The 16,237-nt window shown below is 41.4% G+C and overlaps 2 protein-coding genes across 4 annotated transcripts in view; both read right to left on the bottom strand.

Moving 5' to 3' along the window:
- Positions 1-1,878: 1,878 nt before the first annotated feature.
- Positions 1,879-10,908, bottom strand: angel2 (angel homolog 2 (Drosophila)). Of its 3 annotated transcripts, none has more exons than XM_040017958.1 (9): positions 10,671-10,908; positions 8,422-9,320; positions 7,733-7,944; positions 7,038-7,107; positions 5,960-6,390; positions 5,550-5,685; positions 4,462-4,531; positions 4,195-4,328; positions 1,879-3,522 (listed from the first exon to the last, which is right to left on the bottom strand). In XM_040017958.1, the coding sequence occupies exons 2-9, from the start codon at positions 9,311-9,313 to the stop codon at positions 3,359-3,361; spliced, it is 2,109 nt and encodes a 702-aa protein (XP_039873892.1). In that variant the 5' UTR covers positions 9,314-9,320; positions 10,671-10,908; the 3' UTR covers positions 1,879-3,358. The 3 variants fall into 3 exon arrangements, with proteins under 3 accessions (XP_039873892.1, XP_039873893.1, XP_039873891.1); XM_040017959.1 differs by lacking the exon at positions 10,671-10,908 and adding an exon at positions 9,942-10,619 and having other exon boundaries at positions 1,879-3,495; XM_040017957.1 differs by lacking the exon at positions 10,671-10,908 and adding an exon at positions 9,942-10,616.
- A 1,844-nt stretch (positions 10,909-12,752) lies between these two features.
- Positions 12,753-16,237, bottom strand: part of galnt14 (UDP-N-acetyl-alpha-D-galactosamine:polypeptide N-acetylgalactosaminyltransferase 14 (GalNAc-T14)) — a 215,375-nt gene continuing 211,890 nt past the window's right edge. Inside the window, exon 15 of the mRNA XM_040017048.1 lies at positions 12,753-15,347. Within this exon, the coding sequence (XP_039872982.1) occupies positions 15,189-15,347 (159 nt within the window). The 3' untranslated portion in view covers positions 12,753-15,188. The remainder of the gene's footprint in view (positions 15,348-16,237) is intronic.

Genomic DNA, 16,237 nt, shown 5'->3' with positions numbered 1-16,237 from the left:
AAGTTTTGAAGACCGACCCCCGTCAACTCTGCAATAGGATGCAGAGAGGAGCCCTTGAAGCCTGCTGAGATCCAGCCGAGTGTCTTGCTGCAGTGCGGAGTGACGCTCAGAATACCAAAAGCTCTGCATCCTGAGCACACAGTGAACTGAGGTAAACGATGCAGCCATTTGTCACCATCGCACTCACGCTAATGTGGAAAGATGTGGGGCCTGTTATGCAGAGGCACACTCTGCGTCAAAAACAATTACACAAGCACTTCCATTAACAGCCAAAGAGGCAAGACTGTAGAGAAAAAAACAACTGTTTCCCACCAGGAGGACAAACAGCGGGATCCTAATTTATATGATTATTTCTCCAAGGACCAAATAACAGAGCAACAATGACATCTTCTATTATATATGGGCAAAAAGAAACATTAAAATAGTCTGAGAACATATTCCAAGCTGCAGTAAACAGTGTACACTGTGTGTACTACTTAGTGAACATCCTGGACAGTAAAGTACTGGCAGTCAGATTAAAGAGCAGTAAAGTTATTTTACTGTGGACCTGTTATCTGCAAAAACAGTCTGTTACTGTAGAAGATGAACAGTAGGAAGGGCAATAAATTACTGTCAACCAAATGTTGTATAACACTTTTCATGCAGATTAGTGCAGAACAAACAGCACAACATGAAAATATGCAGTAAAAAGCAATTCAGTATCAATGAACACGAAGAAAAATTAAAGAATACAATAATTTTTAAAAATCGCCTACAAGTCTAATAAGAACACCTCAAATAAACTTGAGAACAACTAGAATATAGCATGAATTCGGCCACTTGTCTGTCTTGTTTATGACCATATATCAGTGTTTTTCCTTTTGCAGCACACAGTTATGCAATCTTGCTGTATGCAACATTTTAACAGCTACTCTGAATGCAGGCTGTAAGTTTCCTCCACAGGGGGTGGGCTGGGAGGCAAAATGATGAAGCTCTAAACTGATGTAGGGCTAACAATCTGCTCTAACGCCAATTATGAGGCTCAGAGGGAACAGCAGTGTTTTGCTGGCCTCAGTGCATCTCTGCACATACACTGGGTGATGAGGGAGGAGTTTATTTTCCGCTTCAAATCCTTGAATCATGCAGGGAAAAGGAAGAGAATGATTTTTCCAGTTGTAATCCACAATTAGTGGACAGAAGTAGCAAAAAAAGTGTTCAGTTAGAAACATGGGCTCTGGGTCTGGGTGCTAGAAACGTCCCCCGGCTCTCTTTCTCTGGAACCTTTGTGAACACTTTACTAATAACTTTGTGATCTCTATAGCTTGTTTCAGATCACCAAAAAAAGTTCATTTTGTAAATTACACTCACTCCTCCAGCCTGAAAGCAGGATTGTCCAGGTGATGCTCATTGGACAACGACTTGTTAATCACAAGTGATCATCCAATGAGCGTGCAGAGTCCTTGGCTTTAGTCACATCAAAGCCTCACTTTTCACATCTAGTTTCAAAACACCAAAATGGCGACAACGAAAACGTTGAACGCGAGGCTTCAAACAGGACTTTAGTAACCAATGAGTGGCATCACATGTTCACTTATTTAGTTTTTTCTTATTAGGGCAAAAAAGCCGATGGTAGGTTGACAAGATACATGAGCTAACTAAATACACCAAATGTATATCAACACATAACAACCACAACAACTAAAGTGTGTGACACAAAATAACAACAATAACTACCACATCATTTTCAAATTAATGGTTTGAATATTAGCAGTTACAGTCCAATGAGTCTGTTAAGCTAGCCCGAGAAAAACCACTGTAAAAAAACAAAACAAAAAGTGCTAAAGCTTTATTAGAAGTCAGCGTATAAAATGCAAAAATGATTGAAACCAAAGGTAAATGTAATAGAAAAAGAACTTTTATTTACAAAGTGTAAACTTCCAGCAAAAACCAACTCCTTAAAATGATACAAAAATACATCCAGTCTTTATTTTCAGTATTTACATGTGTGAAAATATGACACAAGACCGCTCCAGTAATAACCGACCATACTGATATTTATGCAGAATTAAAATTTAGAGTCCTCAGCGGACATATACATCCATGTTTTCCATATAACATCTTAATTTAACTATAAATAATTGAAATATATGAGAACTAGTTGAGTGCTGTATAGTGCTTAGTTTAATTTTTGGCACATTGTGAAATATAAGAGAAAAATCATTATATGGCTGTGATGCAACCGACACAGGAGATATTTCTGAAGATCCCTAAAAAAACAAGCTAAACTTTAATTTATATTTTGTTAGTTTTGAAAGGAGAATGAGCACCGTCTTGTTATCAAAAGAAAATGATCAAGTTTCCCAAATTAGCAGCACTACAGTAAACGTTCAGCTTTAAAAAGTGACTTAAAATCCATCCCTTCATCGACACAGCTCGAAAGGAAACATTAGTAAGAAAGAAAACTTTCTATTTATTAAAAAACAAAAGAAAGAAAATATGGTAAACATCTCTACATGGTGGGAAAAATGTCAAATTAAATATGTTACTACTGCTTTAAAATGATGATCATTTGGATGTTTAGAGATATGAACACGTTAATCATTTCAGGGGAAATCCAGACTGCCAGAATTCATTTTTTACTCATCATTTAAAGAACAAGACCTAAACTTTTAGTTAAAACCCCTGAACATAATGTGCAGGAAAACAACCGCCTGCTGGGGTTAAGAAATGGGACGCGCCACCATGCAGCAGGAAAAACAAGAAAAGCTTTAACATAATTAATTTTTCCTGCCTGAACAAAAAAAAAATTAAACTAAGAAAAAAAAAAAAAAGAGTTATTTTAGAAAGATACCTCTCCTTACGCTTCAAGCTCCTCCCACCACATAAGCATCCCCACTCTCTCAGGTGAAAGTCCTCTGCACAAAGCCATTTAGCAAGTGGGTCTCATTTCATAAGCAGACTTAAACATTTTGCCACTTAAAGATGGGGCATTTTTGGAGAAAACATCACAAATTATAATTTAAGTGGTTACACAGGGATTTAGGCCCCTCCTCTACTTTGTTTGTTTTTCATCCCATAACAAGACATGAAAAGTAATAATAGTATAGATGGGTAGAAATAGTATCAATATTTTAATCACAAAAAATAGAGAAAAATAAATATTGTTGTAACTCCGTGAAGCAATCTGTATGAAATCATTAATTTAACTTGCAGCCACTCTTGGAGAGGACTTGAAAAGGGTTTTCCCTTTTAATAATAAAATCACATACTGAATTAAACACCCCAGCATTTAATGTTCATCCTGTTTTTGTTGTTTATGTGGGGAAGAAACTGCAGATTCCTTGAACATTCCTACTTTCCTCAGTGGACCTGCAGCGCTTCAGCACCAAATGCGGAAACGAGCGAGGAGAGGGAGATGGTCCGATGAGTGCCGATGGTTAGGCAGGCCGTTGACTTCCTCGAGCTCCGCCTGGCCGACCAATGACAGCCTGCCCAGCAGCTGGAGGCCCCGCCCACCTGGAAGCGAGGGAGGTGGAACGAAATCTTTCAGAGAGAAAGGACAGAGGGAAAAGAGAGAAACTGAATTAAAGAGATTAAAGATTAAAGAAGAAGCAGAAGGAATTCAGAGATAGTGGCTTCCAGCAGGTATTACTTAATACAGCTTTAAGATGTTACTGTTTGAAAAGTCACCAGTGACAGTATGGTAACACAAAGACAAATAAATGAATTAACCCATAAAAAAGTAGGAAATCGACTCCATTTAAACAGCACATCTTATTTTTAAGCCACTCCAAGCACAGAAACAACAGTCACCCTTTCACATTAACTCATACAGAAGTTTTTTTATTTCTCACGCCTCTGTCACAGTTTTGAGGGTTCAGTGTCAACAAAGGACATTTGGATATGGAAGCTAAAAACAGCCATAAAGGCACATTCAGCAGCAGTAGTGAAAGGGTTTGTACATGTAAAGGATTTAACAGCCTGCTCAATCTATTAACAGCCTTTTAGAGACATTTGTTCCCAGACGGACCCATGATCATCTACAGAAAGCATATTATTGCCAATATAGACGCTTACAGCAATTAAAGGAAATGTACCTATCTTTAAAGTCTGAGATTTTAAAAGACTTAAATACTAATAGAAATACTAAAGAAAATCTGACCTTTGTTTGTTTGTGTGTGTTGTGTGTGTGTGTGTGTGTGAGAGAGAGCGTACCGGGACTATACAGGATGTAATCCACTGTCAGGGCCGTGCGGGAGTGACAGGTGGTGATCTCAGGTCTCCTGTCAGGCATCAGGTGATGTTGATAAGACGACTGCAGCTTCAGGCTGTGCTCGATCCTCCACGCTCTGCATACACGTGGTTAGAGAGAGAGTTTGTCCATTTTTATTATGGCGACAACCAGCTTTTCAATTACTGAGAACTAAAAAGGCAGAAATGAAAGGAGGAGGGAGTGACGAGAGAAGAACGGCGAGACTTTACCTGCTGAATTCATAAGCAGCTTTGGCAGCGAGATCCTCCACACTGAGATTAGAGATCGCTCCCTCTACAGCTGACGGAGAGAAAAGGACAGGCGGTTGTTAGTGACGAGGTTCAACACACTAATCGCTAAACTCTATTAACATCTCTCAGGCAAACTAGCGACAGTCCAGGACAACATGAGTAACTTTCTAAGCAAAGTCTGAATAAAAGATTAAACAAATGGAGATCAAAGTCAAACCTGCCTAATCACGTGCTGCACTGTGAAGTGGATGTTAAATTAAATGCAGGTTAAACTTTGGAGGCCTGAATTTTTCTAGACATCATCCGATAGAGAAGCGCGCACAATTACACTTATTATTTTAAGTACATACATATGTTCATACTGACAAAAATGGCTATCTGGAGTATACCAGTACAGGCATGATGTACTCATAATGGTCAGAACGTTGGAAGTGGATGGTTGGACACTTTGTGCCCTCAATAGCTGAAGGAGAGGAGAAAAAAAAGCAAACCATTGATACAGTTCTATATTATTAGAGGATTCGCTATATTTTGATTTCTAGTAAGTCCTTTGAGACAGAGCTAAACGCAGCCACAGGGAGTCCACGAGCCAGTGCACTACTAGCACCAGTCTGAGGCCTGGATAAACAGGCAGGGTCGAGTCAGGAAGATCATTCAGTGTAAAATCATCGAGAAGCAGCTCTTCGACTTGAACCATTTCTCACACTTTTTACACACTACGCAGCTGATTATGTAGCGTGCACAGTGTACTACTGGAAGTGCTTTCAGACACCTTGCGTCTTTAACCTGCCAGCTCACGAGCACACAGTGATGTGGGATTTCTGACAGCACCGTATGAGAAAAGAGCAGAAACTGCAAGTGGTCGTCAACTATCCTGCCGGCTGCATGTTCCACTCAGGCAGCTCTCTCACGTAAACCAGGCACGATATGCCCTGAAGTGCAGCTGACGCAAACTGACTCCCACTGTGCTCTAAGTGTGAGAAACCACCTCTCTGAACAACGAGCCGGCTGGAATCTTTTGACTTTTTCCAGAACTCTTTTGAGAAAACAGCTTTTCCAAAGTTTACCTGTAGGGCTGGTGGGCGAGGTCTCAGCACTAGGTTTGTTTTCATACTGGCACTGATGGGTTATTCCCAGGCTGGGAGACCAGATTGGAGACATGAGGAGACGCTGACCTCTGGGGCTGTTTTCCTGACCTGACACCTACACAAACACCCAGAAAAGAAAAGGGGGAAAGAAAAACAAAACGGATAAGTGAGTGTTGGGGATTGAAGCACCGAGTATTTCTTTATTTGATGAGTGGGAAATGGACACTGTGAGGCGACAGAAACCAGGCAAAAACAAATTGGATTTACTGAAGTGAAAACCACAGATGACAGTTTTGCATGAACGACCATCAACGACCAGAATTAATTATCATAACTGTCTACTAACTATAAGTTAATTGATCAGTTTGTGAGTGGCACAATATTCTCACCATGCCAATCTGCATTCCACTATACTGCAGGCAGCCTGTGGTCAGGAAGCTGTACAGTGGACTCCAGGGAGCAGAGTTAAAATCCCCACATAAAACCACTGGGTTAACCTGCCCGTTTGGGAGGCGGGACAGCCGGTTGATCTCAGCCAATAAGATTGCCAGCTGGGCCAGTTTGATGTCACCTCGCCGGGGGTTGTAGAGAAGGTGGGTGTTGGCGACACAGATGAATGAGGAGGGATTTAAATGACTGAAGCTCTTGTTAGGTCGCAACAGCACAACCAATCCCACGTTGTCTCGGTCGAGGAGGGTGTCGCCGGGCCGGAAAAACTCGACGGGATTGGAGGAGAGGAGGGAGAAGCGGGAGGTTTTGAAGACAACGGCACAACCGTCTGGTTTCTTTCCTGTCCGCTTTTTATACTCACAGTGATAACCTGACAAACACGCACAAAGATGGGTTATTATATTAAAAATATCATAAATAAATGACAAAGAAATATCACAGACAGAAACAATCAAATTATATCAAATTTTACCACAGCAAAAAGGCCTGAAACCTGGGCTGGCTCTTATATATTGCTTTTCCCACCAGCTCAGCATGCTTTATACAACACGTCACATTCACCCAAACACTTTTTTGTCTATGACTAAGTGCTTTCCAGCCAACACATTCACACTCCAATGAAAAAAGACTGCATAGGCATCCAAGAGAAAATAACTGACTTCACTGCTTGAATTTCAACCTCAGAAAACACTTTAATGATGAGTTTTCAGATCCATCTGAAGTAAAATAACCAATAAAGCAGGTTGTGAATTAGGGTGTGACAGTGAAACTGAGTTTGTGATCAGCCTCACAACTCACAAGATCGATAAAAAAAAATGAAATGAAATGAAATGAGCAAAACGCTCGAGTCTCGACTCCGAAAAGCAGTGAGTGGCAATAACGTCGCTTTACCCATCTTTAATATACAGTCTGTTTGCACTAGTTAGGGAAGATTTATCTGTCTTCACTTTTTTTGTCTTTCACTTTTAACGGCCCTCCCAAGCACACACATGTACACACAAAAATGAGCAGCAGTACCTAGTGCCTGGAGAGCAGGCTTAATCTGGTTTTCATAGTGGTCCTCCTGCACTTCCTGAAGACACAGGATCTAAAAAAAAAAAAACAACAACAAAAAAAACCTCTCATAAATTTATGATGAAGAGCCAAAAGTATATGGACACGTTTACCAACACCCTTCTGTGCATTTTGTTGTTTTCTGGTGGTTTGCAACTCCTATTAATGATGCAGCACAATGACTTCGAACCACTGTGTGTTACAAACTCTGTGGCAACAATTTCACTTCTGCTTTAAATGGGCTTGATCAATACGTTAATGTCAACTCCAAATAACCTAGGATAAAGGATCAGATAAAGGATCCAGTGCAGCCTATAAGTTTTGATAAGATGAGTAACAAGATATTTAAAAGATCAGGATGCACAGCCTGTAACTTGTGATGGCCAAACTCCTAACAGGTTTTACTGAATGTAACTCTCTAAACTTAAGCACAGCAGAAATAAAAGAGAAGAGTCATCATTACAAGTGGAATGAATAAACTCTCCCCAAAAAATGAACACTTGATTAGTTTAATTTAATTGCCAGTAACCAGTAGATAATATGTTTATTATATTATTATGGCCCAGCCCAGGTTTACCACTGAACATCAGGGCAAAACTTCCTCCCGAGACCATTAAACTATACATACTAATAAGTTGTATGACACTGCATCCCCTCACATCAGCATTGTGGTGCTGGATCTCTGCCAGTAGGTTATGCAGTCGGTATTCCCAAGGCAGGACGTCCGGGTCACAGTGTCGGTACAGGTAGCCATTGTCCTCCAGGAGCTGCTGGGAGAGGATGTTGTAGGACATCACCGAGAAGTCAAAGACTGAACTGTCGCCTGGTGGGTGGAGGTCAGTGCTGCAGGACTCCCAGTGTCTTTGAAGAGCTGAGGAGAGATGAGACAAATGGAGAGCTGGAAATATAATCTCTAAATATGAAGAAATAGAATCTGCAGCCAGAAGACAAGAATTAGCCATTTCTGTGTGCAATTTGCTTTTAGTCTGAATTGTATTGACCAGTTAATTACACTGAAACAGGCACCGTCTCCATGCAGGTTCACAGCCTGTTTTGAACACAAAAGAAGGATTGAATCTGTCAAAATGTCCATTTCCAAACCACAGGCCAGATTGCTGTTCTGGTCTTTGACATGATTCAGCTGCTTTCCCCAAAAAGGGTTCCCACTGTGGGACAGACACGACCTCCACCATTGCTTTTACTTGGACTTTTTCAGATTTAGATTATTGCTCTGTGGAGGGAAAACATTTCCTAGCTGATCTCTTAATGGAGACTCTGCTTCCAACATGTTTTCAAGCAGCAGAAAAGACACATCAAAACTGTAATTATACTTAACAAAAGGACTCACATTTCACAGCCCTTCTTGGTGGAGAGGGCTGCGTGTTTCCTCCAGGTACCTGCCCCAGGTTTGAGGGGCGAGTGGTGCTGCGAGGCTGCCGTCCATCACTACATCCATCCCTCTGCTGCTCTGAAGTCCCTTTTGTGTCCCTGTGAGGCCCATCCAGCTCCTGAGACCCCCTCCCTTTGAACCATTGGTTGGGTTTGTGCATCACTGGCTGTGATTCTTTATGTCCTTCTTGCTGATGATGATGATAATGATGATGATCTCTGTCTGTACTCTCTCTTCGCTGTCTGTCTTTAGTCTCACTTTTAGTCCTTTCCACATTTTTATCTCTGCTGGTTTCCCCTCTGACATCTTTCCCGACATTATTCTTCACTCTGTCTTTAGTTCCATCGTTGAAGTGGTGACTAGATCGAAGGCTGCCATCTTTTCTGGAAACTAGGTGATGGTGCTCCCTCTTGGACCCTCCCTCCTTACCCTCTGTTGCTCCTCCTCTGGGTCCCTCCTTTTCTTTATTTTGTTCTTTTCTTTCCTTTTTTTCCTCTCCACTCTTCCTCCGTTTGTAGGGCGGCCCTCTGTCTCTGTCGGGGAACTCCATCAAGTGGCCTGCAGAGGTGTGGAATGAGCGGCAAGCACCAAAGTCACCAAGGTTGATGTTCAGGGGGTGTAATGCCCTGTGAGTGAAAGATTCAAGGGCAGACGGGTGGGAGTGGGATAGTCGAGAAGGCCAGGGTGGAAACCCTGGCACCGACCACCATGGATGAGGGGTGGGAATGAATTGGGGAAGGAAGGAGGACGCAGAGGAATCAGTGTTGCTCTTGAAGCGGGCCTGGGAAAGAGCAGGAAGACTGCAGGGTGGGAAAGATGAGCTCAAAGAGCTCAGCCGGCGAAGGAACATGGGATGACTGGAGGGAGACATTAGGGGGGGAAAAAAATCAATACATGGAGCCGATGTCTGCAGGTTCTCAGTTGTGAGAATTTGCTACTTTTACATCCATATGTCTTTTATCTAACTGCAGGTTAGATTAAATGATACATTTTTTTCCTGCCAGTTAGATTTAAGGATAACTTATTGTCTGAAATAACATGATGAGAGAATGATTTAAGTGGAGGCAAAAATTACTTTCAAAACCATATATTTAGTTTAAAATCGCAAAAATAACTGGCAAAAAGCCCAGGAGTGTCCAAGAACATGTTATCAAAACTGTTGTATGAACTCTTCATTAAACATGCAATTTTCTAACTGCTTTGTTGAAATGACAGCTACCAGAAGCAGCGCTGGCTAAGCTAGTTGCTAACTACCTGCTGCTTCCCTGGTTGTTTTGGAGCACTTCTAGTTAAAACTGATGTGTGTTTAAATGTGGATTACACAACAAACGAGTAGGCGAATACTAAAAGGAAGAATCACCAATCAGAAGTTGACGTTGCGTTTGTTATATAAATGATTTCAACCGCATGGAAAATTAACAGAACTCAAACACTGCGATTAGTTTTTAACCCGGAGCTGCTAGCTCACGTCGACTTACGTGTCGTCATCGGCGACTTTGTTTAAGCCTCAGCTTGGGTGCATTTTCAGACACAACGAGATACCGGGATGGAAGTTTCGACCTTTGAGTTTGAATCTGCAGTCAGATCAAGACAAGTCGAGTCCCCGAAATGCTACGTAACTAAACGTAAAAACAAAGCGCGGAATGAGGCGTTGGCTTCATGTACCGTCAGTATTTTTCGTCAAATCCAACAGGGACAACATACGGCGCAGATTTTGTGTGCTGACGTACCAGTGTAGCTACAAAAAAGGTGTGTCAAATATTAAAGAGTGGGGTGACAGCTAACGAAACAAACACTCCGCTTTTACAGAGGAATCTTGCTCTTTGCCAAAGCTGGTAGCGCAACTCCCAACATTTTCAAGGCTACATAAATGCATCACAATCACTCTCGCATGCGTCTCTTTCTCGCGCTGGATGTTGTAGTCTTTTACTTGAGTTAGTTAACAGTGAGTGATATGGTTCGAACTATTGAAGGTACTACAGACAACCGGGTACGGTGCGGAAAGTGGTCCGGGTGCAACGTAACTTACCATTGCTTATACATTTTTATTGAGCGCATTGTGAAATGTCACTTCAAACGTTGAGGTTATCAGTTATAAAAGCGATAGCGACTCATTATTAAAGAAACCCGTGAATTATGTCAACAGCTAGGATTCTTTATTGAAAGCGCCGTGAATGGAGAATTAAAACAAAGGTCAATGTACTTACGTAAAAGCGAGCCTCTCGAAGACAGCGGTGTCGTTTAAAGCCTCTTTAAACACAAAATGTCACCTTCCAGTCTGTGTCATTTTCTGTTATAATGCGTCGTTGAAATCTGAAATAGAGCTGTCTTGTGACGGAGTAATAGTTTGCTGAGTGTGGCTAGAGAAGCAGTGGTTTGTTAGAGCTGAGGAGTGGGCACAGAGGCAATGAGCGGTATCTCTCTCTCTCTCTCTCTCTCTCTGTGTGTGTGTGTGTGTGTGTGTGTGTGTGTGTGTGTGTGTGTGTGTGTGTGTGTGTGTGTGTGTGTGTGTGTGTTTGGACAAACAAACCCTGCCTCGTTCCAGTTTTGTTCCCCAGTTTTCACAAATGAAGAATTTTCTAGCTAATTTTCAGATTTGGAGTACTATGGTGTAAGCACAAAAACCGTCCCCATGTGTATATTCACAGAATTTTTTTGAGTTACATGAAGGTTCGTGTAAACGGACGGAGAGCCTATAATGATGCATTTAAAACTCGAAAATCTGGGCAGAACGGACCATTGTGTGTTGACAATGGTCTGTGTTCATGACAAAAGACACTTCTTAAAGCAGACAAAGAAACTTAAACCAAACAGAATCAGAATCCTTTTGTCATGAATTGTTTAATTGTCATTAAACATCAAATATTCAATGAAATTAGAAGCAGCTACATGGTAGTAGTAGCATTTAGAATAAATTAGAAAAAAAAACCCCAATAAAAACAAAAATACCAACTATAAAACTATACAAATGTACAGGGGTTATATAGATCCGAAAGCGGGCGCGCGTGTGTGTTGTATGAGTGTGGGCAGTACTGATGTGTGAGTTTGTGAGTTTGGCTGGGGTGCACGTGTGTTCAATACAGCGATGGTTCATGGAAATAAACTGTTCGTGAGTCTGCTAGTCTTGGTTTGGATGGACCTGTAGAGTCTCCCAGAGGGCAGCAGATCAAACAGGTGGGATGGAGGATGGGTGGAGTCTTGTGTGATTGCATCAGCTCTGCAGCAGTAGTAGGATGTATAGATGTCTGCAACCGAGGGGTGGGGGCAGCTGATGAACTCCTGCACTGTGTTGACCTCTTCCACTCATCCTGGGTGCAGTGTGTGAACCACACTGTGGTGCAGTATGCGAGGATGCTCTGGATGACTGAGTGATGGAGGTCACCAGCAGCTTTGCAGAGATGCTGTTCCTTTTGAGCACTCTCAGGTAGGAGGTGGAGGTGTTTGCAGCCCAGGAGAGGTCAGCAGAGAGGTGGGGGTGTAGACAGGAAGGGTGGCCTTTATGTGCTTTAAGACCAGCTGTTCCAGGGACTTAGTGATCACAGGTATGAGTGCATTGGGGTGGAAGTTGTTGAGGCTGTTTGTAGATTATTTTTTGGGTACAGGAATGATTAAAGTGGACTTTGAGTGTGAGAAGAAGGTGTTTAGTTCTTTTGTTAATGCATGCTCAGGTCCACAACTGTGTTGGACTGCCCCCTGAATTTGGTAATATGGTGGACCTAAAAGCAGATTTGCGTGGTTTGAGGAGTGTTTTGACATGACTGTTCATCCAGGGCTTCTGCTTTATGTGACGCTGATGTAGGACAGAACAGCCAGTGTGTGAACAGTCAGGTCCTCACTGTCAAAGACACTCTTAGTTATAAAGGATGTACAACTGGTTATAAAGGTGTGACCTTCAAAACCAGTTGGTTCATAAGATAAACTGATTTCTGTTGAAGTTAGACACAGAGCTTTCACAACCACAGCTGCAGATCTCAAAGGAAATACCCTTGTATTTCTGAAGCTAATATATGACACCATACTTGCATTATAAACAAACATGAGGCTGTGTAATTCTAACCTGTTTCTGCAGTACTTTAAAGCCCTTAAATTTAATGAATTAATATAAAGTCTACTGTGAGGATGCACGATCACAAGAAAATGTGCCATAGTCCAAACATGGACCTAACTGTGTAAAGGGTAAAACATAAGAAAAGATTAGTTGTAGTTTTGTAAATATTTTGAGCAGCACCGTGTTTGCACCAACAGCAGCTCACAGTTTGCACAATAAGCATGTCAATAAAATAGAAACAGCCATTATAAAAGCTTTATTCAGGACTCAGGAATCAAACAGGATATCAAACTGATGCTGAAGATGTCAAACACATTATGTAACTGAACTGCAAAGAAGTTCTACAATTTTTAAAAATCATTGTGTGAACAGACAGAGAGGCGATTTAGAGAAGACTTGCAGTTAACATCAGTTTGGATTTTGACTCTTCCCACAGGTTTGAGCTCCACCAGCCCAACCTCGTGCCCATTCAGAGCGCTCAGAAATAATCTCAGGTAGGAGAAAAACAAAAGGTTTGGTTGCATCATAGCACGCCTCGAGACTGGACACATTTATTAAAATAAACCCTAAATAGCATCATTTTTTATTAATTTACCAAACTTGCCTGATAAATATCAATACTTTGTAATTATGGTGAAAAAATCTCATTTGTGTATAAAAAGTCTCACATGCACAGCAGCTGTGTGAAGCAGCTGCTTCATTTGGGCAACAGGAATCAGAAATTTGCTGATTTGATTTACCAGCATGTAGATATTCTGACATGTGCTGCATTCATGCTGTTCTTCCTCTTACATATTTTTTTCCACTGTGACTGTTTGTCCATATTTGCACCTGTAGCTCTGTCCTGTCTGCTTTTATGCTACATCCTGTAGTTAAGCCAGGGCGTGCTCTAAATTTTAGGTTTTGTGTTACCTAATGTGACTCCCCTCATTGTTTATTTCTTTTCTTTTCATCCTCTTCCTCATATTTCTGCAATCAAAGCTATTCACATGGCCAAGAGAGCTGCATGAGGCCAAGTTTTAATGGGGAAGTTACAGTCATTTAAAGAACCCATTAAAATGCTCCATCCACTGTGCAAACCCTATAACACTAACAATATGGGAAGTCTAGCAGTCCCAGAGTAGGCAGCCTTGGTTGGCGTACAGAAACTACTCTAGATCTAGACTGTGTTTAGGTGCAAAGCTTTCTAAAAGTCAGCATTCCTATTCCCATTTCCTAATTTTTATTTGGTAAATGGTAAATGTTTTGGCATATATATATATAGCGCTTTTCTACTCTGAGCACTGAGCAATTCTAGTCATTTAAGGTGGCTTTGCATCATTCATAGTTCAAAATAATCTTTCTTTATCTCATACTTGGTACAGCTCCTAAGTTCGTCCTCTCTGAAACAGGCCATTTTAGTTCCTGTTCCTTTAAGGCCACCCACCCTTTAAGCCTATGTTTCTTAAAGTGTGGGGCAGGTCCTGTAGGTGGGGCACAGAGCCACTGCAGGTGGGACACTGTCAACCTGGTGAAAAATATGAAGTGAAACTGGGTTTGCTTTTACTAGGCAGAGTATACAAAAATAGTTAGCTGATGCTGCTGCACTGACCTTTAAAGGTCAACATTAGAGGAGTTGTACCTCACACAAAGATCCTTTGTTATCGTTCATCCTCGTTTTTTTTAAACTCTCGAGAGTGTTGAGCTTCTAAAATGGGGCATATGCCACAAAAACTAGGAGCTGCTGTTGTAAGCTTACTTTCTTCTGATTGGCTGCCCCTTGCAAACAGAAGGTTTGAACAGAAGATGGGTGGGGCTTTTGTGCTCACTTTAGGAATATCCTCTCTCACTGACATCACAAAGAGCCTACCGTTGAAAAAAAAATGGTATGAAACGAACCATTTAGAGCAGGGTGGAGCCAGAGCTTTAGGATCACAGGGGTTACTTGTACATAAAGTGTCCTCATAATTGAGAACCTCAATAACTGAGACCATTCCCAAAGCAGTAAATGAAAGCTTAAGCCAAGCAACAAAACAAACAAACAAACAAAAACCTTAGGATATATTCCAGACTGCATCCCGCTTGGTGTGACAGACTAAAGATTTCACATTTTGTGCTGTTTACTGGGGCTTTACTTTGGTGAGTTTCTGGTTAGATCCCAGTAAGAAACCGACTGGGATGCTGCAGTAAAGACAGTGACAGGTATTTGACCAACTGAAATAAAACCTCGAGCTGTGCTTGGTTTTAATTTCCAGCTTATTAAACATCCTTTAAAAGCAGATTGCAAAAGACACAGGAAACATTCTATGATTGTTATTTTTTGTTTGTTTTTTTTGTCCATCTCAGCTATTTGAAAGTTCTGGGTTTTAAGGTGCACTTGGTTTTCACTCCCCAATACAGACACTTGAATCTCCAAACCACACAATTTTCCGGCGTCTCTTGGAGCAACATTATTTCAAACCAGTGCAGCTCATAAATAAATCAGGACTTTATACCTGAAAGGTCTGCATTTCTTTTCATGCTACAAAGACCCATAAAAAAGTCTTCATTGGCTTTCTATTCAGATATCCTCGATGCAGCACTGTGACATGATTGCTCATGCATGGTCAGTGTGTGAGCAGCATTCTCTCTTTGAGTTGAGGGATGAGTGTGACAGGGCACATTTTTTAAGAGGGAGTAAAGGTCACATGGTCAGGGGTCAGGAGAAGGGGACTTCCCATCTTTGCGTGTATGCGCTCAGTTCACAGGGGCTGATCACCAACATTCGGGAATCGTCCATCCCATCCAGAGCCATCTCCGAGTCCAGGCAGAACCGGGAGACGAGGTGCTCCAAGTGAGTCCCTGACTTCTGCCACCGCTGCAGGAAAAATAAAGAAAAGAAACATTTAAAAAGTTAAAAACAAACGTTTAAAATCTTAACTACTTTATCATCTCATGTAAATTAGAAAACAAAACATTTACTGGTTAGTGTGGAAAACATACCACAAATAAGGAGTCCAAAAATTAATTTTTTGCTGTTGTTGCTGTGCTTCATTTTTTTTTTTGCTCACTATTGATCCAGCTGCTGTACTGCAGTCAAGAGCTGCTCGGAGGATCTAATGAATGCAGAAACCTGCAGCAGCTGTGAAAAGGTCTTCAGTCATGCTCTGCTGAGCAGGTGTATTACTGTATGACCGCAGAGAAATATGCTGAGAAACACGAATCTGACAATGACAGAGCTGATGTCACACTCTTTCGCATAAAAAAGAAAATGAAAAGAAAATGTTTTTTAGGGGTTACACCTGCACACACGGCACTGAATGGCAGGCCTCGCTCAAGTCACTGAAGTAATTTAGAAAGCATGGAATATGCAGGCTATACAGCCGCCACCGAATCTAACAATACACCAACATAACATCTAAGAAAAAAAAACAGGATGCTTCAGCAGAAATCCCCAGGAACCGCACGCCGCACGATGATCACCAAACAGAGGTTAGCGCCACAATTCTCATCAGAGGACCCGTCGGAGAAGCACGCTTCACTGAATCCTGAACGCTGTTATTGGTGATCAAATCTTTACTTTCAGAAGTGCATGTGTCTGCAGATTTTACAAGTATGAAAAGTGCAAATTTTCACTGATTTATTGTCATATATGAAGCATCTGCATATGATCAATGAGTGAGACCAAGTCAAGTTCTAACAGCAGCGACACACTTAATCTTTTTTATCTATCATCTGTGTAAAAGAGCAAAATTAGAGCAGTTCAAG

Source organism: Simochromis diagramma, unplaced genomic scaffold (genome assembly GCF_900408965.1).
Source record: "Simochromis diagramma unplaced genomic scaffold, fSimDia1.1 OVJJ01000802.1, whole genome shotgun sequence".
Lineage (NCBI taxonomy): Eukaryota > Metazoa > Chordata > Actinopteri > Cichliformes > Cichlidae > Simochromis > Simochromis diagramma.
The sequence above is the reverse complement of the archived record's forward strand: the minus strand, read 5'-3'. Positions and strand labels throughout refer to the sequence as shown.